The sequence below is a fragment of the Jaculus jaculus genome, chromosome 6 (genome assembly GCF_020740685.1).
Source record: "Jaculus jaculus isolate mJacJac1 chromosome 6, mJacJac1.mat.Y.cur, whole genome shotgun sequence".
Classification (NCBI taxonomy): domain Eukaryota; kingdom Metazoa; phylum Chordata; class Mammalia; order Rodentia; family Dipodidae; genus Jaculus; species Jaculus jaculus.
In genome coordinates this window covers 77,461,525-77,485,935 of record NC_059107.1, presented here as the reverse complement: position 1 = coordinate 77,485,935, position 24,411 = coordinate 77,461,525, and the positions used below count along the sequence as shown (strand labels likewise).

General features: G+C 46.0%; 1 protein-coding gene across 1 annotated transcript; it reads right to left on the bottom strand.

The window, feature by feature from the left end:
• Positions 1-9,460: 9,460 nt before the first annotated feature.
• Prokr1 (prokineticin receptor 1) lies at positions 9,461-23,115 on the bottom strand. Its single transcript, XM_004662184.2, has 3 exons — positions 22,966-23,115; positions 20,899-21,497; positions 9,461-12,355 (listed from the first exon to the last, which is right to left on the bottom strand). Exons 2-3 carry the CDS (start codon positions 21,360-21,362, stop codon positions 11,659-11,661), a joined length of 1,161 nt encoding a protein of 386 aa, XP_004662241.1. The 5' UTR covers positions 21,363-21,497; positions 22,966-23,115; the 3' UTR covers positions 9,461-11,658.
• Between the last annotated feature and the right edge of the window lie 1,296 nt (positions 23,116-24,411).

The window sequence follows — 24,411 nt, the reverse complement described above, 5'->3', positions numbered from 1 at the left end:
TTTGTGCTTTATATGTGCTGTCAATCAAGTAGATGCAAAAAGAAACTCTATATGTGCAAACAAAAGCAAAACTGTTCAAAGGAAAACTCATCGCTGTAATCACTCAAGATACAAGAAAGAGGTAAAATAAGAGAAGTGTGTATTCAACTCAATATGAAATAAAAAGGTCAACAAAATTAAAATTGCAGGAACAAAATCCCTATAAGAACAGAAAAAGAAAAATAAGAGTGCAACCAACCTGCTGCACTAGGTGTATAGACTGTCCACTATAAAACCTATATGGGGGATGACAAGATGCCCAACAGCTAAAGGTGCTTGCTTGCAAAGCCTTCTAGCCTGGGGTTCAATTCCCCACTATGCATGTAAATCCAGATCTGAATTTTGTTTACAGCACACCCAGTCTCTCTCTTGCTCTTGCTCTCGCTCTCGCTTTTGCTACCTCCCACCCTCCCACCTTCTGAATAAAAAAATAATTTTAAAAAACCTATTTGGGAACCAAAATACTCTTCTTGAGTCCAGTCACTAAAGAACCTGGACATGTGCATTGTTACTCTCTACAACAGCACTCTGGGTAGTCAATGTGTGTTATATAGCTATGTACAAGAGGCCTGGGCCCACCAGTGAGAAGAGAACCCTTTCTGCCTATGCAGGTTAATCTTTGCCATACAGATCAGAATTGAGGCCACTGAGCAGACATGGGGAAAGAAAACTGGGGAGACTTATAGGCCTCTGCTACTGCCAGTAAGCTAGAAAGGAGATATAAAGGGAATAGAAAGGAAGGGAGAGAGGGACTCAATAGGATGGTATTGTGTATATATGTAAGTAGAACAGATTAATGAGGATGAGATTGAGCAAAGGAATGGTGGAGGGAGGGCTAATCAAAATCCAGGAGGGGGGCTGGAGAGATGGCTTAGCAGTTAAGCGCTTGCCTGTGAAGACTAAGGACCCCCGTTCGAGGCTCGATTCCCCAGGACCCACATTAGCCAGATGCACAAGGGGCGCACACGTCTGGAGTTCGTTTGCAGTGGCTGGAGGCTCTGGCATGCCCATCCTCTCTCTTTCTCTATCTGCCTCTTTCTCTGTCTGTCACTCTTAAATAAATAAATAAATGAAAATAAACAAATAGATAAATAAAAGGCTCAGTTCTCAACCTGTGTGTTTATAATTTTAAAAAATCCAGGAGAATATAAATAAATCATATTGAAACCTACTTTTTTGGACAATGGGACACTCAGGAGCCATAGATTGTTACAAGAAAATTTTCAGTGCCAGGGATGGCATACCTTCCAGTGAGTTGTTGGCCAGGGAGGTCCCTGGTGCCCCCAAAACATTATAGGCCATTGCTGAGGCCCTTGGTTTACCACTAGGAAGAGATGACAAGTCCCTATTGCTGAAGACTCTACATACTTGGGCTGCAAGGACACTGAGAAAACCTTCTGCTGGAACTGAGCTGATAACCTCCTCCATGTAGACCAGCTGAGAGAAAGCTGGGAAAATCCATGCTGCATGCAATTCAATGGGAGAGAGAGAAATCACCAGTGAAGATACTCAACAGTGGACACTGCAAACCTTAGATTTGGCCAGTGAGGACAAATGAGCCAATGGGTACAATAATGGCATGTCTATTATAGGGGAAACCAATAGTCCTCTACTTTGACTAGAGGCTTGCTCCATGGAAGGGAATATATCCCCAATACTGAAAACCTATAACAGGGTTAGTCATGAGCCCTAGTGGTATAATGTCTGCTACTGTCTGGCTACATGTATATACTATGCTCATCAAACTGCCCAGTAAGTACTTCTCTTAATGTCCATACCCATATATTAATGCTACTCTCACTTTTGGTAGAGAATCTTCTCTTTTCAGATGGCAATGACCTTGGAATAACTCAGAAGGCATCATGGTGCTGAGAAGTGACAGAGGAGTGCTCAGCACTGAAATATCTCCATCACGTCTTCCAAAGCTCAGGGTCCATGGAGGAAGAGGTGGCAGAAAGCATGTAAGAGCCAAAGGAAGGGTAGGACTCCATACAACATGCTCCTCCAGACACAAAATGGCCTGGATATCCATGACCTCACAGTGCCTGACACTACCTACACAAGACCATCATAATAGGAAGAAAAGATCAAGAGAGACTGGTTGTGAGGGGGAGGGGATATGATGGAGAGTGGAGTTTCAAAGGGGAAAGTGGGGGGAGGGAGGAAATTACCATAGGATATTGTTTACAATCACGGAAGTTGTCAACAAAAAAATTATTAATTAAAAAAAGAAAGAAAATTGGGGAGCCCCAACAGCCACTGAGGTCTGGCAGCAAGAAGGGTATCCTGCCAAGATTTGGTTATTCAATTCCATTTACACTTGTGTCCCTCATTCTTCCAGCCACCTGCACATATACCAGGACCTACACCAGGTGCTTGTCGGGCACTCTCTGGGCCACGTGCTTTGAACCAATTTGAGAAGAAGAGAACTCATTTGGGAAAAGACAGTCATCATGCTCACTAACCTGTTTCTAAACTTCTGCACGGGCTGATATTGCAAAGTTGGCAACAAACTACACTAGCGTGCTCCTGAGGCTGTCACCAAATAAATCAGAGTTTCTGTCATGCTGCACTTTGTTGACTGGTGTCCGAAAATGACATGCACATTTATCATGACTTCAAAACTATATAATTTTTGGCATGTGTGCTGTATGTGGTGTGTGGCATGTGTGTGTGTGTGTGTGTGTGTGTGTGTGTGTGTGTGTGTGTGTGTGCAGCTGTGTGCACACACGCGGAGGACAGAGGACATTGGGTATCCTTCTCTATTACTATTTCTTAATTACCTTGAGACAGAGACTCTCACTGAAACTAGCTTGCTGATCAAAAAGCAAGCCACAGCCATCCTCCTGTCTCCACCCTCTTTAGCCCTGGGGTACAAGCAACTATGAGGGCTTTTTAGGTGGATGCTAGGGACCAAACTCTGGACATCATCCTTGCATAGCAAATACATTGTGCACTGAACCACCATCTCCTCATCTCCTTGGTTCAAGGCAGCTAGTGTCTTTCTTTTGCATGCCTAGGGACCCTTGCTAGGCAAGGTAAAGGAAGAACAGCCATGAGTAGACCTAAGCACTACCTCCCCCAAACCTCACAGCCTCCTTGGCAATGAGCCCCACCAGACACCACCCCCCTCAAGGGGCCTGAGGTAAAATGAGCTAAACTTGGTTCACAAAGGAGCCAGGAATGTCTGCCAAACTCCTCCAGGGTCTCCAGAGAAGGCTGGACAGGTTGAACAGAAACTTCAGGGTTCTTGGAAAGATGTAATGCTCCCGCCCCAAGGCACGCTGTGCTAGAAGGACTCGGGCTGTGTCAGGAGCTTTAGGGCCTGGCCCCGGCTCTCACAGTGACCCGCTGCATGGCCTAGAACCATCTCTTCCCCATTCCGTACTTCAGCGCCATCAACTGTAAAACTAATGTTCTGAATATGATATTCTCACACTCTAGGAAAGAGAATGGACTGCCTTTGTGGACACATTCCAAAACATATTTTTCAAGAGTAGGACCATATTTATAATTTTCTGATCATCTCATAAATTCTCTAGCATTTTGTCCATAACAAGCACGGAACTGACTTCACGTTTCAGAGCATGCTGTGGTGACTATTAATCATATTGCCTTGTTTTAATAACTTTAAGAAACTTTAAAAAATATATATTTGGTAGACAAAATCTCCAAAAAGCATCACCATAAATTTGTCTTCTTTTAGTTATGAAAATAGTTTGATTTTACAAAAATCACACCCTTATTGTTCTGCAAAGGAATTAGGCATAGCTCTTTGGATATTAGAAATGTGTGGAGAACACAAAATAAATACACAGTTATGAGCATCACCTTGTTTAAGCTCATCACCAGTTTTTATTTACTTATTTATTTTGGGGTTTTTTGTTTGTTTGTTTTTTTGAGGTAGGGCTTCACTCTAGCTCAGGCTGACCTGGAATTTACTATGTAATCTCAGGGTGGCCTCAAACTCACAGCAATCCTCCTACCTCTGCCTCCCAAGTGCTGGGATTAAAGTTGTGTGCTACCATGCCTGACCAGTTTTTTAAAAAATAATGTTTATTCGTGATTTTAACATATTGATGCAGGATTTTGGAGTTCAGGAGGGGTTCCCCAGAATTTATGAACCCCAAGTGTTTGGTTCTGTCCTACTATTAATAATTAAAAATTAATAAAGACAGACTAAAGAAGGATAAACTGAATTTTTAAGTGTATTAAAGAGGAAATCACAAATTGTGGAGTTTAGGAAACATGGTGTCATGTAGAAACTCTATAGTTTATAAGGTTCAGTTAATAGAAATTGAGGTCTTTAAAACAGGACTGGAACAGAGTTGTAAGCACATGGAAACTAGAATTTAGATGTATATGTAGAGAAACTCAGAAAGAGCATCTGCCATATGCTTTCCTGAAAAGGGAAAATATCAACACAGAAGAGGAATTCAGAGGATAAATAAGAGATGAAGAGGGTTACACTCATGGTTACCCCGAGTTTATAGCAAGTACACAGGTAGCAAGTTCAGAGCCAGAGAAAGCCCCTGTGGTAGATTTGGAGATCAGAGAAAAATCATACTTGTAATTAAAGTGAGAAGTTACCCCAACTATAAAGCAGAGGCAAGTGGAAAAGTAGAGGCCAGACTCACGTGTGTGCCTGTGGTCCTAGCAAAGAGAAGACACACACACACACATATGGTCCAGAGAGAAGAGAGAGGGGGGCTGGAAGGCCAAAGCCTTTATAGCATCAGATTCAGGTATGTAAGGAGAAGACCTGATTGGCTGGTAAATTTGGAGGACTATGCTCAGCCCAGTTGGGTCAGCTCTCCCAGGTAGTGCAGGTAGTGTGGGCAGCAGGGGCTCAGTGGATCAGTCTCAATGAGACATGTATATATATATATATTTAAATCAGATATTTTTGCCAAGAGTTTCTGGTGCCAGGAAGTGAGTTGGCACCTCCTCATTTGCCTTGAGCCTCAGTCCCTAAAAAGCTAGTTTTTCTCTTATCCTCCTTCAATATGAACATACTGAAAATTGGTCATATTTCTATCAGGTTATCCTTTTCGTCCCCTCTCCACATAGCACAGTGTTATAAGTTCCTCAAAAAAAAAAAAAAAAAGTATTCCAGGCTTCCTCAGAGCAGAGTAAAGGAAGAGGAGACACAATCAGTTGCATCTCTTCAGGATGGAGCTGGAAAGTTTTTTTCTACAACATAGCAAGAGATAGCACTGTTCTCACCTTTATTTTATTTTATTTATTTTTATTTTTGGTCTTTCAAGGTAAGGTCTTGCTCTAGCCCAGGCTGACCTGGATTTCACTATGTAGTCTCAGGGTGGCCTCGAACTCTCGACGATCCTCCTACCTCTGTGTGGTGGTTTGATTCAGGCATCCCTCATAAACTTAAGTGTTCTCAATGCTAGGTTCCCCAGCTGATGGCAATTGGAAATTGAAGCTTCCTGGCGACAGTGTATTTTTGGGAGTGGGCTTATGGGTGTTGTAGCCAGTTTCCCCATGCCAGTGTTTGGCACACTCTTCTGTTCCTGTTGTCCACCTGATGTTGGCCAGGGGGGTGATGTCCACCCTCTGCACATGCCATCGTTTTCCCCTGCCATTGTGGAGCTTCCCCTTGAGTCTGTAAACCAAAATAAAGTTCTTTTTTTTTTTTCCCCCCACAAGCTGCTCTTGGTTGGGTAATTTCTACCAGCAATGCAAACCTGACTACAACAGTTAAGTGGTACCAAGGAGTGGGATTGCTGCTAGACACATGATTGTGTGGCTTTGGCCTTTTGGAGCTGATTTTCAAGAGGAATATGGAAGGATTTGAAACCTTGGTCTAAATAAGAGATGCCTTGCAGTGCTGTAAGTACAGCTTGATGGACTATTTTGGTCAGAGTTGAAAGACCTGAAATGCAGCAAGAACTATGGACTGTGAGGTTTAGCTTATGAGGGTGAAAAAGAGCTTTATTTGGACTGGGCTCGAAGTTTTTATGAGAAGCTTGCTCTTATGCTCGTGTCCTGAGAAGTTGTGCAGGGTTGCTTTGCGTAGAAACAAACTGGTGTGAGCAGAGGGATATGGCACAGGAAAAATAAAATCTTTGGGCCTGAATTGCTGACCTTTGAGATTGGGCAAGCTGACCTGCACTGGGGCAACAGGAAGAATGTAGACTCTTTTGAAGGGGCCTCAGTGCTCAAGGAGTGTCCTGTTCTTCAAAGTCTGCTTTATTTCCCCTGGATTAACAAATTGGCACCCTACCTGGTATTGTGGAGAATAAGAAATGCAAGAGAGGGTCACTGAGTTTGCAACACAGTCTTGTGTTTTGGACATGGCCATGGCTAGTGTGAAGCAGCTTTGCTGGTTGCCTGCATAGAAACCACATGGGGCCATGAAGATGAACTGTGGATTTCAGTGGAGACCCAGTGGAACTGCGGGGACCAAAGATGGCTGCAAAGGAAGTCTGCCGGCCTGATGAATTTTCCAGGTCTGTGAGTAGCCTAGCTGGAGGGGTGGAATTGGAATGCCAGAGACTTGTTGCTGGTCAGAATTATTGAACTTAGAGATTTGTCACTGGCTAGAGTTATTAGACTTGAAGCTATAGAGTTTGATGTTTGCCTTGGTTGTTTTAAATCTTGTATTGGTTGAGTATTTCTTTGCTATGCCCAATGCCATCTTTTGCAGTGTGAATGTTTATTCTGTGCCATTATGGGTTTGGGGGTGATTTTTTGGTATTATGGCTCAGTTAAAAGATCTTGGACTATGGGGATGTTTGAATATCATTGGAATTAATAAAGACTATGGGGACTTTTAAAGTTGGACTGAATGCATTGTATTTTATATCATGTATGGTTTTCAGCTTATGGGGGTCAGGGGAAGAATGCAGTGGTTTGATTCATGTGTCTCCCATAAACTTAAGTGTTCTAAATGCTAGGTTCCCAGATGATGGGGATTTGGGAATTAATGCCTCCTGGAGGCAGTGTATTGTTGGGGGTGGGCTTGTGGGTGTTATAGCCAGTTACCCCTTGCCAGTGTTTGGCACACTGTCCTATTCCTGTTGCCCACCTTATGTTGACCTAGGGGTGATATCCACCCTCTGCTGATGCCATCATTTTCCCTGCCATTGTGGAGCTTCCCCTGGAGCCTGTAAGCCAAAATAAAGCTCTTTTTTCCCACAAGCTGCTCTTGGTTGGTTGATTTCTACCAGCAATGCGAACCTGACTGCAACACCCTGCCTCCAGAGTGCTGGGATTAAAAGTATGTGCCACCACACCCAGCCACCATTCTCACAATTTTTTTTTCATCATTTAAAATTTTATTCCACATGTGATATTTTAAATTTTCATCATAGAATGTTTTAGAGGAAGAACTGTGGGAGGCAGTAATTGCATAAAGATAATTAAGAGCTTTTACAGAATAATGGGCAAAGACTATGGGTGGAGAGAAGCTGCAAGCTACAAACTTCCTGAAGATGTAGAAACATAGCAATCTGATGATCTTGATTTGCTATGCTAAGATATATTCAAGACCATTGGGCAAGACACTCAGCCTTCTGGCACTTCTATACACATTCAGAAACTTGATATGCCCATTCATCTAGTTCCTGGTGCTGGGATGAAAATCATATCAGTTTTGATAAGTATAGAAGTGTCACCCTGCCAATGAGCTAAAAACCCAGATAACCATTATGGCACATGAATAATAAGTGACTTTCGTGGCAAAAAATATTTGTATAACAAAATATTTTTGCCATACATGTATGCCCTTTGAGCATGAAAAATACTAACACGCCAGGCCAGGACTCGACTATTCACTATGGTCACTTGTAACCCTAGACCATTCTCACAATTTTTATGATCATGGAATATACTCCATGTTTGCTCAAAGAAAACAGCAGATGAGAGCTTGTAAAAGGATGTGGGAGGAGACAGAAATTGCAGGAGCAAAATGGTCAATGATCATAGATGTCCACTGATTTTATTTCACTTGATACTAACACAACAGCCATTTACTACAAAAGCACAAGCGGACACTAATATGTGGGAGGATAACAGCTAAATGAGTGAAAATTGATACATTTTAGGTTGAGGAGCAGAATTCAATGCTCCCATGGAAAAAAGAAAAACCTCCTATTTAACAGTCAACTCTTGTTTACCTTTAGTAGTAGGTATGGGGGCCATGCCAATGAATTAATATCTTATTATTCCTTAATTTCTAAACTAACTTTAGCCATTTTACAATACAATACATTGTCTCACTAAAAAATGGAATTTTTGGGCTGGAGAGATGGCGTAGCAGTTAAGCACTTGCCTGTGAAGCCTAAGGACCCCGGTTCGAGGCTCGGTTCCCCAGGTCCCACGTTAGCCAGATGCACAAGGGGGCGCACGCGTCTGGAGTTCATTTGCAGAGGCTGGAAGCCCTGGAGCGCCCATTCTCTCTCTCTCTCCCTCTATCTGTCTTTCTCTCTGTGTCTGTCGCTCTCAAATAAATAAATAAAATTTTTTTAAAAATGGAATTTTTGAGCCAGGCATGGTGGCGCACACCTTTAATCCCAGCACTCGGGAGGCAGAGGTAGGAGGATCGCCGTGAATTTGAGGCCACCCTGAGACTCCATAGTGAATTCCAGGTCAGCCTGGGCTAGAGAAAGATCCTACCTTGAAAAAAAATTGGATTTTTTTCTATATGTGTTTGGTTTAGGCTTTTATTTTGATTATATATATGTATGTATATACATATTATATATTAAAATATAAAAATATTTATATTTTAATGAGATTTTATTCTCTGAGAGAATTCTGAGTAAAAGCAAGCTAAGTCAGTTGGGTGCTGAATGTAAAGAATACGTAAGTCTTTGACATGTATTCTCCAGGGACACAAAGAGACTATAAAAAGTAAACTTTGCTGCCAAAAATAGAGTTGACTATATTTGGAGGGGAAACACCATGCAGGCAATTCAGCCTTACAAACATAGTGCTATGAAATTAAAGGGGCACACCATTATACCTACAAGAATGAAAGCGGACTGAGAGGAGCTATTGCACTGCCCAGATCCATGCTGACTGCGAGCGTGCATGGGAAGACGGCCGCTACTGATTGTAAGGATTCTCTGATTCTGGAGTTCCCAAAACCCTGTGTTCATCTCCTGACCTAGCTTCCACTTCCTTTATGCATCTGCTACCAAATCTTGTGGCCCCATTTGTACCAACGTGTTAGAAGCACAATGTATGATGCACTGCTGAGGAAAATACAGAGATAATTCACAAATACGGAACACTGACAGGATGAGATGGGGAAGTAGATAGATACATAAGCAAGATGCAACTTTTTAAAATATTTTATTTATTTATTTGCAAGCAGAGAGATAGAGATAGAGAGAAAGACTGAGAGAATATGCCCACCAGGGCCTCTAGCCACTCTAAATGAACTCCAGTTGCATGTGCTACTTTGTGTACCTGGCTTTACTTGGGTACTGGGGAATTGAACCCCAGTCATTAGGCTTTGCAGGCAAATGCCATAACTGTTGAGCCATCTCTCCAGTCCTGCATTTTTATTTGGTCCAGACACACCACAATTAGTAATCCACTGGTTTTTAGTGTTGTATGTCTTCACTGTTCCTATGATCACAAGCATGTCCTCACATATGACTTGGCTAATCCCATGACTATTCCAAAAGGCTTTACAGAGCTTACTTTTGTCCTCAGAAAGGACAGAGCCACAGCTGAACCTCAGACCCAAATTCCGAAAAGAAAAACAGGAGAGCAGATAAGAAAGAGGGATGAGCCTTTTGTAAGTCTGTGGGGCCACTAGAGCTCACTGTTGGATACACCCCTCATTCCTGAGTTTCCACCACCCTCCTATATGACTACATTCACACAGAGGAGTAGGAATATGATTGGTTATCCCTTTAGGGTACCTTGATTTTAAAATAAAAGTGAGTCTTGATCCACAGGAATCATTACTGGGATGGAATTCAGGCATTGGTGTATCTCATGACACAGGCATGATATCTTGATCTAATCATGCCAGTGAGAGAACACCATATTGTTTTGAGATTGGAACTCTGGGAAGAATTGGATCTCCATAATTATGTGTGGGAGGCTGGGCTCTAAGCAAGCTAAGAATCTCCACAGCAGGGCTTCTCAAGTCTTGAATGCTTGTCTACATTTAGCAAAAAGAAAAAGAAAAATGAAAAATATGAACATTGAAATGGGTAAGTTCTGAGAGATTTATTTTCAGGAAGACTGGAAACAGGAAAGAAGAAAAAACAGGCAAGTTCCCAAGCCTAGAGGAGTTCCTCCCCTCCCAGGAGGGAGAGGGAAAGACAGGAAAAAAATTTCTCTCAAGCACATGGAGGCTTGGATCAAGTCCATTTATATGAATGAGGCATCCAATTAAGATGTGTCTTATTACCAAATCCCAGTGTATATGAAAGATCTTGATTGGTTGTTGGGCCCAGGAAGAATGTTGACTCAGGAAGGGCCCCACCCAAAGGTGCTACGCCTCAGAAAAGTTCAAGAAAATCATCAGCAGGTTGCTCTTTATGGCCATCTTGGATAAGACTAAATCAGATTGGAGTTCTAGTCTCTCCAGGGAAGGCAAGATGGAGTTTCCTTCTGGCCTGTGTGTCTGACTGACTACCTCAAAAAGCTACCTTGCTCTTAGCCCATATTCTTACCAGGCTGACTGGCTGGAGGACACCTCCTCACCTGTATTTGAGAGCTGGTGGGAACAACAGAAGAGCAACGGATGGCCCCTCCATGCGATGTTGCATCTCCTCTCAAGAGTTCTGCACTCCACAAGCATGGAGACATGAGAAGAGACAGGCCTCTTTGGAAGCCTAACAGGTTCAGGCCAGAATTACTGAGAAGTTGAGCTAACCTGAGACGGGGAGTACCTGCGGCCCTGCCCCACATGCTTCCAGAAGTCCTGCCTGACTCTTTTCTTCACCTCCTTTCTTCTTGGGGTGAACAGACCATGAAGACAAGGGCAGATGCTCATCTTGAGCCCAGGCTTTTCTCTCCAGACTTTTTCCTAGGACCCAGAACCCCCAAATTTCCTGTCCAAATGGTGTCCAGGGCCCATGTTGCTACTTCCTCAAGTCCTTGTTTTGACAAGAAACCCCACCATCTATGCCTTAGGCTTGCATGATAGCCATAGGTCAGTGGGAAGTGGTCAGAGAGTTTTCACAGAACGTGGCCGTGGATCTATGTCCATGCGCACAAGTCTCCTCCCAGCGTGAGCCAGAGCCCGGTGTGAGAGGAGCAGGGCTACAGGCAGAGCGGGGAACCCCACCTTTCCAAAGGCTGGGAGAGAGCTAAGTCTAAGAGCACGGCTAGAGACGCCCCAGACCAGCGTGTACCTCTATTCCACACAGTCCACACCATATTTTGCCTGATATAAACCCTATTTCATTTTGTCAATTAAATGCCATCAATCTACAGGGTTTCACCCGGGACTGCACCTTGCAAAACTTAGACTTTCGATGAATGCTGACCAGTAGCGACGGCGTCTGCTGACTGACATCTGTTTCGGACGATCTGGATCCTCGAACATGTGTCCCCGTGGTCCTCGCTGAGGTCCCCGCAGGTGTGTGGATCCGGGCACGCAGGCCAGTGGCCCTCAGGTCCCGGTCCGGTCCCTTACTTCAGCCTGATGCCGTCTACCTCCTCGGTGGCGGGCATGCCCGTGGTTCTGAGGTCGAGGTCAGCACTGGCCTTGCTCCCACCAGGCGAGGTCCGCCAGTGCAGCAGCAGGATCTTCTTGAGGCACTTGCTGGTGCTGTTCCTGACGGTCACGAAGCACAGCGTGTTGATCATGCTGTTGCTCATGGCGATGCACTCGACCATGTAGAAGGCGGTGAGGAAGTGCTTCTCCTTCACGAACACAGACGGGAAGAAGTCGCGCACGATGGAGAAGCCGTAGAAGGGCGCCCAGCACAGCACGTAGGCCGAGAGGACGCACACGAGCCCCAGCACCGTCCTCCGACGGCAGCGCAGGCGCCTGCGGATCTGCTCGGTCTGGAAACCAGGCATGGCCTTGAACCACAGCTCCCGGGACACTCGGGCATAGCACAGGGTCATGGTGACCACAGGGCCCACGAACTCCAGGCCAAAGACAAAGAGAAAATAGGACTTGTAGTAGAGCTGCTGGTCCACGGGCCAGATCTGGCCGCAGAAGATCTTCTCCTGGCTCTGCACGATGACCAGGACGGTCTCGGTGGCGAAGTAGGCAGACGGGATGGCAATGAGGAGGGACACGGTCCACACCAAGACAATCAGGCCTGCGGCCGTCTGACGCTTCATCCGTGGTTTCAGCGGGTGCACAATGGCCAGGTACCTGCAGTCAGAGCACAGGTGGAGTCAGCCACCAAAAGGGGCGAGTACTGGGTGAGAATTTCATTTCTGCAACATTATGCAGCCTTAGTTGGGAATGTTACCTGTCAAGTAATCCAAAGCTCAGCTCCATGTCGAACTAGCTGAGCATTTTCACTTTTTCAAACCTCGGCTTTCTCATCTGCCTGAGTGTTTGGCTTGAAGGACTACACGTGATAATGTATACACTATTCTTGGCTACGTGTAAACCTGTCATATGCTGAAAAATGACAACCATTATTTTTATGTGTAGCAAAATGCTTCCTAATGGTCTGGCCTGGAGCCTCTCTGTTCTTTATCCTAATACCTAGGAAGTTCCAGGCTAAGTGGGCCTGCCAACACCAAAGCCTTACGTGGAGAAATTTTCCTGTTCAATCGAACCACTGAGCAAAGTTCTGTCCTTGGTCCACATTTTATAAAACATTGGTCTGCATGCATAAATGGAGGGAAATATTACCTCAGGGTCTATCTGGAGAGATGCATGCTAGTGAGAGATGAGAGACTTTCTGAGGTTAAATGCCACAAGATCCTGATAGAAAATATTTAGCCCTACTTTGCAGGGTTGATGTAAAAATCAATTAGAATATATATGAATGTTTTTGTTTTTTTTTAACCACAAAGCATCAGGCAGTGAAAGATGCTGCTTTTGTGCTTTCCCAAAGAACCCACACTGGGGTTACCTCAGCAGTCCAGGAAGCAGAGAGCACTTTCCAGGGCTGTGAGTCACTGGGCGGCATGACAGACAGCACCCTGTGCGGAGAGCTCTGGCTTCCTGGAAGGTGGGCCATGCCTGGCAGGGGTGGGGCCAGAGAAGGACCAAACTGGGAAGTGGAATGGAATGCCTGACCAACGCTGGAAAGAAACACTGTCTCCTGCGTCCACAGCTGACTCCAGGCAGAGCTGAGCCCAGTGTAACAGAGGCCTGAAGCAAAGCCAAACTAATCCTCTGCCTTTGACAACAACCCTCTGAGGTCATGTTCCTTGAGACTTGGGTCTTGGGTTCATTGGCTTTTTTTTTTCCTGATTATATTTCTGTCCTACTCTCGTGCCAAACAGCCAACCCCCCCCCCCAAGTGAATCCAGAGGATCCACTGGAGTGAGACCCCTGCTATGTTTCAGCTTCCAGGTTGTGTCCCCACTCTCGGCACCCTAGCAGGCTGTCCGCCTGGCCACCAGCATGTATGACCAACTCTCTTTTTTTGAGACAGAGAGGGGGGAGGAGAAAGAATTGGTGCACCAGGGCTTCTAGCCACCGCTAACAAACTCTAGATGCATGCACAAGTTTGTGCATCTGGTTTACATGGGCCCTGGAGAATTGAACCTGGGTCCTTAGGCTTCACGGGCAAGTGCCTTAACTGCTAAGCCATCTCTCCAGCCCATGACCAACTCTTTAGTGATGAACAATGGAAAAGAAACATGTGCAGTCACACCTGTAACTCCAGCACTCATGTGACAGGTTCTAGGCCAGCCAAGGCTACACTATAAGATCCTGTCTCAAAACAAAACAAAATTATAATTAAGGGAGGTCACTTGTCACAGAAAAAAAGAAAAAGAAGAAGAAATACATGCAATGTTACCAAGGCATGTGACCGTCATAATAGCCAGGTTGTTGGCGGGGGCCTGTCTTAGTGGTAGAGCTCTTAGAAGGCTCTGGTTCAGTTCCCAGCAACACATACACACATCCCTCAGTGCTTTTGATGTGTCCAATGCGCTCAGTGTGCCTTGACTCATGTTGAAAACCAGAGAACGTGGAGCATCTGCTTTGCCCACAGTGGTGTGCTGATGAAAACATCCATCTTTATATTTGTTTGCCATGAGAATTGTCTCTGCGTTCTTCTAGTGTTCATCCCAAGCATCACATTCCCAGTCTTTCTGACGCTGCAAACTCACAGTCATGTCAGGACATAAGCAGCAGAGGACCTATGTAGAGCTCAGAGGACCAACAACTAAATCCCAGCTTGGCCACAACCTTGCTAAGTGAATTTGACTTGTTTTTCTTAGCCCTGTTGGGTTTAATTTCCTTATTTGTAAACTGGAAACATTTCTGTACTGCAAAGCTTCATAAAAAACAATATACTATCAAGATACAAGAACACATTGACATCATAACATGTATTCTGTTAAGAGCTACTCTGTACACATAGCAATGTTCTCTCAGCTGATATTGGAAAGACTGCATTGGGAAGGCCTCTCCTACTTTTTATTTTATTGAATCCAATTCTTCACATCAAAACTAATCTTCAGGGTGACTTAACCCTGGCTATTTCTGATGCCACCTCAAATGCATCCCCATGGTCATTGCCACAGCTGGGCAGGAGGTCTTTCTGATATATTGACCAAGAAATAAACTGGAGAAAACTGATTCTGAGATTTACATCAGCCTTAGCTGTGCTAGCACCAGAAGGAGTTCGTAGTTACAGCTACCTATACTTTCCCTATGTAATCTCACCCCAACTAAAGGAATAAAAGAGCAAAGCTGCCCATTTTGTGGATGAGTGAGTTGAGGCTTAGAGAAGCCTAATAACCTGTAAAAAGCCACACAGCCAGAAGTTGACAGAGCCCTGAGTCTACCAATCCAACATCCTCTCTAGCATGCCATTTGCTCCATCCCTTTCCAGCAAGAGCAAACACTGGCCCATCATCCTCCTCGCCTTTCCAGCATCTTAGCTGCCCTTCTGTTTTCTCTCCATCGCAGACAGCTGATTTCTACTGAGCAGTTCCACTGAGCAGTGAGTCAGTTGGAAGCCTTCATACTTATGAGCATGCCCGTGGTTGATCTGGGTGTCCATGACTGACAGCAGTAGGCCCAGAGCCACCCAAAGCCAGTGCTCCCTAGGGAACATGAGTGAGTGATCATAGTAGGCTAGTGCTTAGGAACAGGCTGGGGCTCCATGTCTGTCCCCGAGCCCAGCTCATGACAGGTGTGGCAGCTGCTAGACTGGTCAGAGGATTCACCTGAAGCATCTGTGCTTCCTAAACCTGGCCATGTGACTCAACCCCAACAGGGACATATACTCTCTGGTGAAGAGGAGGGAGGGCCCCAGTGTCCCAAAAGCTGAGGGATCAGAGGTTTCACCTCAAGGACGGTGCAGGTGTTGCCATATCAATAGGAAGCCACCCTGCGTGCAATCCTCACATGACCTCGTGGTCTCCCTGAGCTGGACTGTGACCTTCTGCAACATGACCCTGTCCTTCATCACTACAGTCCTGAAGGTTCTGACCTGCCAGCTACACAAGGCTCTGCAGGCTCACCTCAGATTCTTACCTCTGGGCTTTAACGACTCTTCTACCTACTGGGAAGACCTTTCCGCCCTTTATTAATTATCATTTATGGAGCCTCTTATACCTGGTCCAGTGCACAATAATCTACCCCATCTCCCAACTCCACCTGAAGTACAGCACCCTTTGCTCAGTTTTTAGCTGTTTCACCAATGTTAGCTCCCTGGGCCTTCTCTGGGTTGGTAACCTCCCTCAGAGCTGCAGTCATGTTTTACTTCTTCCATCATTTTTTGCTGTCTATAAAACCTAGGTGCCTTACAGGATTTAATAAAACCCTCATAACAGTCTGACACTGGGTAAATAGAAACATAAAACACCATGCTGACATCTCTCAAAAAGGTCACAACTTTTTTTTTTTTTTTTTTTTTTTTTTTAGTGGGGGAGAGGTCATAAATGTGTTCATCCGGCATGAGACTGGGATGCAGTCTGGGGCTGGACAACAAAAGGCAAGAAGCACTTAAAAGGGGTTTGAGCTGTGCTTTGCAGGCGATGGAGCTTTTAATCAGTCATGCAAGCAAGAAGTGAGAGATAGGGCTGGAGAGATGGCTTAGTGGTTAAGTGCTTGCCTGTGAAGCCTAAGGACCTCGGTTTGAGGCTCGATTCTCCAGGACCCAAATTAGCCAGATGCACAAGGGGGTGCATGCGTCTGGAGTTCATTTGCAGCAGCTGGAAGCCCTGGCGCACCCGTTTTCTCTCTCTCTCTCTATCTGCTTCTCTCTCTCTGTCTCTCTCTCTCTCTGTCACTCTCAAATAAATAAATAAAAATGAACCAACAAATGTAAAAAAAAAAAAAAAGAAGAAGTGAGAGATACATTCAAGACAAGATTCACTCAGCTGCAGCCTGCTTACTTCCCTTTAGCCACAGGGCTTTCCCTGTTCCTAGACCCCTCAGGTCTGTTCCTGTATCAGAGCCTTTGCACTTACAATTCCCTTCATCTAGGACACTTTCTCCAAGTCTTCACAAGACACACATTTCACTCAGAGGTCCATCCAGATGTCTTCTCAGAGGCACTTCTCCTGACTCCTTCCTCTTGGGTTTAATAATTCAGAATGTTTCCACAGTGTGCACAAAAGTACACATGAGTGTGAAGGTCACAGAAAATCCTAGGGTGTTGTTCCTTAGAAGATCACCCACTTATTTTTACAAGGTCTCTCATTGGCCTAGAGCTCACTAAAAGACTAGACTGGCTGTCAGAGAGGCCCAGGAATCCACCTTCCCAGTGGTGGGATTACAAAGTTGTACCACTGGGCTGGAGAGACAGTTCAGTGGTTAGAGGCATGCTCACAAAGCCTCAGAGCTGAGTTCAGTTCTCTAGTACCCATGTCTGGAGCTTGTTCGCAGTAGCAGGAGGCCCTGGCAACCCACATCCTCTCTCTCTCTCTCTCTCTCTCTCTCTCTCTCTTTTGATCTCTCAAATAAATAAATAAAAACAAGTGTGTGGCACAAATCTGTTGTGTGTGGGGGGAGGGGTGCGTGTGCTAACTTTCTGGTTGGTGCTCACATGTCCACCTTTGAGGCAGGGTTTCCTGCCTTGAATTCTCACTCTAAAGTTCATGCTAGGATTACAGAAGCCCTCCACAGCTCCTGGTTTCTTATGTGAGATCTGGGGATCAAACTTGGGTACTCCAACTTAAGCTGTGAGCCACCTCCCCAGTCCTCCCCTTTTATGTTAGTTCTGAGGATTGAACTCTAGTCCTCATGCTTCCAAGGCAATAAGTTACCAGCAGAGCTATTTCCTGGCCCCAAAGAATGCACATCTACAAGACTGCCTTGATGACAGAAGACCAAAGGGGAGATTAAGACCATTCAGCCAAGTGGACAAGGTAGGAAAGAGGTGAGTATGAGCAAGATAATTGAAGAAATGCTGGAGAAAGTGAGACCGGCCAGGACAAAAGGGACTTTTCAGCTTCAATGCCTGGGACAATAATTGAACCCAAAACAAGCAGGTGGAAAATAAATTGTCTGTTCTGCTATAATTCCACAGCTCATTTCCTAAGCTTATATCACGATTTGCCCTTCATAAAAAACAACTGCATAGAGCCAGACATGGTGGCTCATTGCCTATAATCCAAGCACTTGGGAGGCTGAGGTAGGAGGATTGCTGTGAGTTCAAGGCCAATCTGGACCACAGAATTGAGTTTCTGGTCTGGTATAGACTGAGGACCTGCCTCAAAAAAAGTGTACATATGACAGCAAAGAGATTAGCCCATTGAAACACTCGTTAGTTTATTTGTTATTTTTCTCTTAGCCTTTAAAGTTAATGTAAGAGCTTGTAATATCCACCACTTATTTATTCTGCCTTAACATTGTTCTAGCTGGACATGGTGACATACATCTATAATCCAGTCATGTGCACAAGGCATGAGAATCTCAAGTTCAAGGCCAACCTGAATTACGTAGTGAGAAAAGACTATGTCTTAAACAGCTATAGATATTATGCCATTTCATCTTCAAAACAACCTAGTACCTTAGATTTTCTTATTATTCCCATTTTACAGATAAGAAAACTGAGACACAGAGGTCAGATAAGTAAGAGAATGCCATGCAGCACACAGCACAGAGTGAGTCAAATCCAGGCAGAAGAATGACTAACAGTATTCCTGGAGATGTTTTATTAAACAAAATAAAGGCATTTATTTACCTGTTTATTTATTTGGGTATATGTATGTTGTGTGGAGAGAATATGTATAGTGTGATATATGATGTGTTGGGCGTAGTGTATGCACACGTGGGTAACATAAGCCCTGTGCACATGCATGCAGAGGCCAGAGAGTAATGTGGGTTATCCTCCTCTTTTTGCTCTTCTGCCTCCTTCCTTAAGATGGAGTTTCTCACTCAATCCAGACTTTCCCTTTTTCACCATTTTTTAAAATTCAGTCAGTGAACCCCAGCAATTCTCTGACCTCCTCCCCTACAGGACTGTGGCTGCATGTGTGTGGCCATACCCAGCAATTTATATGGGAGCTGGGGAACAGAACTAGGGTGGTCTCAGACCCTCAGACCCTCATGCTTGCATAGCAAATGCTCTTAACTGCTTCCACTTCCCCAGGCCAAATAAATGCTTTTTTTTTTTTTTACAACCACAAGTATATCTATCATGCCAAGATAAAAATTTAGTTTGCCCAAACTAACCAAATCAACCTGAAAATGTCCTGATAACATTTTGAACAGCACAGAAAATCAATCAAAAGTCAATGACTCCTGTGCCACAAAAATGAAATTAAATGGCATCAGTACATTGAAATAAACATGTGAAGCAAAGATTACAAATATCAATTTAAAACCAAAAACTTAATGTGCTAGAGCAGCAGTTAATCAGCCAAGACCAAGGACAGCTCTGGACTGGCACCCAGCACTTTAATGGCTGGGTGCAAATTTCCAATCAGAACCCCTCTCTGAACACCACTAGATCCCCAATACAGAGTGAGTTGATGTTTCTTACTGTGGACTGTGCAGACTCACCCTCAAGAGACATACCTGTAGTGTTATCAAACAGCTGAGTTTGGTGGGAAAGTAGCCTATGGGACTGAGCGGATTCCAGAAGAGTGAGGGTGATCACCACTCGTGCTCAGAATGCCCCAGTGCCCCTCCAGTTATCCCAGCTTCCTGTCCCCATGAAGAGCCTCCCATAGCTGTTGGACCCTTTCATGGGAAATGGGTCTCACATGGAGAGCAAGCCACACTCCACATGCAGCAAGCACTTGTATCCTACTTTTAGTACTCGAGAGCAGCCCCTGGGTGAAGCTGCTCATTAGTGTGGAAGTCCAGAAGACAACCTCACATGCTTTGTCTTGTTCTGTGCTAAGAGACAAGGCAGCAGATCCCATCTGCAGAGAAGGTCAGAGACAAAGCCCTGGGAGCTCTGAAGAGCACACTTAGGAGGCAGACGCTGCTTGAACATCCCCCCGCTAGTTTTATATAGTACCCTTTGCTATGTGGGCCAATGCCGTAGGGCTGCGACTTGTGCCTAGTACATCAAATGAGAAGTATAGCCCTCTGCAAGGGTGAAACCTCTGAGAGACCAAGAACCATCTCTCAGTTGCTGATTCTCTGTCATTCTTTCCTGGGGACAGGAGGCAATGGTTCCCTCAGTGGTTTTAAAGCCAGGCTCATCCAGGTGTGGTGGTGTACATCTTTAATCCCAGCACTCAGAAAGCTGAGGTAGGAGGATCACTGTGAGTTTGAGGCCAGTCTGAAACTACATAGTGAATTCTAGGTTAGCCTGGGCTAGAGTGGAACCTTACCTTGAAAAACAAAACAAAAATAATAATAATAATAAATGAAAGATAAAAAGTAAATCCAGACTCTTTGATGGCCATTTCCTTGGGAGATAACCATTCCCAGGTTATCCTACCTCCAGCTGTCATATATAAAAGCATGGTCTATGAGGCCAGGTTACCGCTGTGGAACAGGGAAAGACTACGTGCTCCGGGCCTCTGAGTGAAGAGAGTTGCAAGTTGTTCAGCTCCAGGTACAGGGAGGCCTAATTTGCCCCTCGGGGTAGCTATCCATAGACCATAAAAAGGTGCTTTGTACTAAGAGTCAAATGCAGGCAGAAGAGCTTGCAAAACTGTCCCCAGAAACAAGGACATTAGGACAAATTTACACCAAGTGAACAATCTAAGAATAAGAAAGCTGTTCAGAGGTTTCTCATACTGATTTTATCTGCTATTGTTGGAGGAAGGCTTTGAACTGCTGTATGCAGTAGGTATGAAGTGCAGAGTGATTAATTCAACAATAACAAAAAGCAAGCAAGCATATGTTCCTTTTTTTCTTTAATTTTTTCAAACAACTCTCTCAATCTCGCTTAACAGTCAGTTAGAACCAGGAAGTCATATTTCAGTAGAAGAAGTCTGGATGAGATAGGAACTTCCCTCCAGTTATTCAAGTTCACACAAGAAGTAACTGCCTGGAACTTAAATCTTATCCCTCAACACGTCCTCCTTACCTGTCTACGCTTTGATCAGGTACATCTAGGAGCATGTCCACAGATGATGATCAAAGCCCTTTCTAATGCCTAACTCCTAGGAGTTTGGCTGCCTCTGGCCTAACCAAGGCTGAAAGCTGAATGTTCAGTCAGTGGGAAAACTTTTGAGTGCCTTGTGAGTCCACGTCTACAAGGCATATAGACATGTATCACCAGTGTGCAACTGCTGAAAAATAAAAGACAAAACCAATGTCCCTTGCTCTCTAATTGCCTTTGTGCCTGCTATTTTCCTGGCACTCACCTGTCAATGGCAATGGCCAGCAATGCATTGGTGGAGACATAGAGAGAGACGGTGCGCAGGTAGTTGACAGAGGCACACAGGACATGGCCGTGCTGCCAGGAGAGCTGACGGATCACGTAGTAGTCCATCTCAAAGGGGCAGCACACAATGGCCACCAGGAAGTCAGAGATGGCCAGGTTGGCAATGAGCAGGTTGGTGAGATTACGAAGCTTCTTGTAGCGGGCCAGGGTGAAAATAAAGATGAGGTTGCCAATGCCACACACCAGCATGATGCCCACCAAGGCAATGCCAATGACAATCTTGGCAGCAAAGAAAGTCTGGGAATTGGTCACATCTTCATCTTCATCCAGGGGCGTATCATAGTCACCATAGCTGAAGGTGAAGGGTAAGGAAACAGTTTGGGCTCCATGGGGGTCAAGTGCAGAGGTAGAGGTGTCAGTGGCATTCCCATCCATGGACCCCATCTCCACTTGGGCAGGCGGTGCCGTGAGGAATGCAGCTGCTGCCCCAGAACTATGTCTACAAGGCCGGTGTCTCCCCGCAGCAGGCACTTGACTCTTTCAGTGCGTCAGAGCTTCTCTGAACTCTATTCTAAGCCTCTGAAAGACACAAACAGTGCTTACATACTGGACTGAATCTAACTGAGTTTAGAGTCATCTTCAAACCTACACAGACCCATTAGCCACCTGCTCAAAGCACACGTGGCATGATGGAGTGGGAGAAACCGGCCAGGGTGAGAAAGCAGGTGAATATCCGCTCTGTGGGGGAAGGCTGGGGACTGCAGAGACAAGCTCTAACTGTATTTGTTCCCCCTCCATGGAGACTGAGAAAGAGAAATGGGCTCTTCCAACCCCTGTTCTGCATCCAACAACCTGAACTTTAAACTTGTGGAATAGTCCTATTCTTTTCAGCATGAGGAAGGAAATGATTGAATGTTGTAGAAAAGTAAGAATGTTGAGACATTCCCATCTGTTCCCCACAAACTATTTGGCCAATAAAACACAACTGCAAAACCATGAAACCTTATACACAGAGCCATGTGCAAGGAGCCTTGAATACAGAGCCCTGTATTCGGAATCCAGAACCCACCAACAGCCACCTTCCTCCTCACCAAGCCCCCTGCTTCCAAACCAAAATCTACTGTGACCCTATAATCTGAGTGCAGCATTTACCAAGACCTGTCTCCGGGCACAGATTAGTTTTCTGGGGCAAAATCATAGACTTTCAGTAATCTGGAGAGTTAGAAAGGGGACCTGAGAGCCAAATCCTCTTAGTGGGTGCTGTGTTCCAAGGTTAATAGCTTAAACACTCAGGGTTACAGCTTCCTTTAGGCAGATCAATAAGTAATGTCTAAGCACAGCTCCTGGGCTGGCAGTGTTATACTCCAGAGCTGCAAGGACCCATCAGCACTCTGGTCTCTGGGCCAGCTGGGAGGGAGGGAGGGCACCCTGACTGACCGGAGGCCATCACGAGGGCAGGAGGTCTGTCAGCAGCACTGCTGGGGTCAGCGAGGAAACAGTCACCCGCCTCCCTGACTTCTCCCTGTTGTCCCTCCCAGGGCTTGAAGGCATCAGACCACGGAGCTGGACGCAGGAGAGGGCTGGGGTCAGTAAAGAACCCCAAATGTCAAGAGAATGCGAGGAGAGGTCTCCAAGCCTAAGTTGATGTGCACCGCCCTCCTCACTCTACCAAAGCCTGCTGCCCTTTCTGCTTAAAGGCAGACCCCTAGGGCCCGTCAAGAAGGGGTCAGAGCCAAAGTCCCTGTGCACCCCAGCCAGGCTCAGCCTCATGGCTACCACCCTCTCCCAGTTCCGCCTCTAGGTTCTGCCCTTTCTGAGCTCCGGTGTCTGTCCAGCTGGGTTTGGTGCTCTGCCGCTGACAGGTGATAGGCACTGGGCACAGCTGAGGAGGGCAGGCGGGTGGGCTGAGATGCCTCAGGCTTGGGATCCGCAGCCCTATCGCCCCGGAGTCACCTGCCACAGCGGCTCAAAGTCAAGTTTTCTTAGAAGGAGTAACAGCATCTCGCAGGGGAGCGCGTTTGGACGCTAAGGGCGGGGGAGAACTTACATCCTCAGCTCCAGGACCTCCGGGAGGCGGGAGCGGTGGCCCCTGGGGTCCTTCTCCGGCCCAACTTTCTCCGCAGAGGCAGCGGGGCAGCCTGGGCTCCCCCGGACCCGACAGCGGGAAGCGGGCACCGTCCCCGGCGCGCTCGGTACCTGGGGACTACAGCGGGACTACCAGCGGCCCGCGGCAGGGGACGGACCTGAGCCCTCTCTCCTCTGGTCCTTCCAGGCTCCAGTGGCAGCTCCGCTCCCGCTCCTGCTCCCGCCGATGCCCTGCCGAACCGCCCCTCACTCGCAGTCCCCGCCCCGCTTTCGCAGTTCTCCGTTGAGTCCGCCTCCCGCGCCGGGTCCCTGCGGTGGGGGCGCGGGAGCTCGGGGTTGAGCTCTGAGCTGGGGAGGCGACGGGCTTTGAGGTCGCCGCTGTGGGCTCAGATGGGCAGCGCCCGCCCTGCGCTCCTCCAGCGCTCGGGGACCCAGCTGTGCCTGGCTGGGGCCGCAGGGCACCTCGGGCTCACCTGCTGGCCCAGCGCCACAATGGGCAGCCCGTCTGCGCCAGCCTGGCGCATTCTAAAAACTAGGAGCCTCCTCTGCACCCATACAGGGCCCCTGGAGCCCCCCAGACTTGAGCACAGCTCATCCATCATCAGCTGCCTGTTACTGTGTGTGGCAAGCTCCTAAGGCTTTCTGGAGAGTGTGATGGACAGAGGAACTCTCTAACGCCTCTACACCGTACCCCCAGCCATGTCTGCTCAGAAGGCTGCAACCACCAGTTCCTCCAAACATTGAATTCAGGATGACCATGGGGTTAGCAATTCCACTCCAAAGTATATAACTGAAAGAATTGGCAGTAGGAATTCAGATATACGTACAGCAGTATTATTCACCATTACTAAAAAGCAGGAAAACAACAAGTGTCCATCAGTTGAGGAACAAGAAACAGAAACGTGTATGCATACTTGTGAATACTAACCAGTCTAGAGAGAAGCGTTAGGGCCCTCCTGTGCTGTTGTTGGAATTGTAAAATGGTGTGGTAGCTATAAGAAACAGTATGGTCATACTTCAAAACGTTAAATAGGATTTTCACTTCTGGATTTTGCCTTGAAGTTGAATACAGGGTATCAAAGAGATATGTTTATAGCAACAGGTAAAACAAAACAACGACAGCAAAAAACCCTGCATTAGTCAGTTCTTGTTGCTGTGATTAAATACCTAACAAAGGCAACTTAAGGGCATAAGGGTTTATTTCGGCTGATTGTTTAAGAAGGGAGATATTCCATCACGGCAGAAAAGGCATGGCAACAGGAGTGCTAGATGGCTGATCCATTGCGTTTGCAGTCAAGAAGCAGAGAGGTGAAGGCTAACGCCCTGTGTCTTTCTCCTCAGGATCCAGTCTAGGACCCCAGTCTGTGGGACGGTGCCACCTATATTCAGGGTGGGTCTTTCCTCCTCA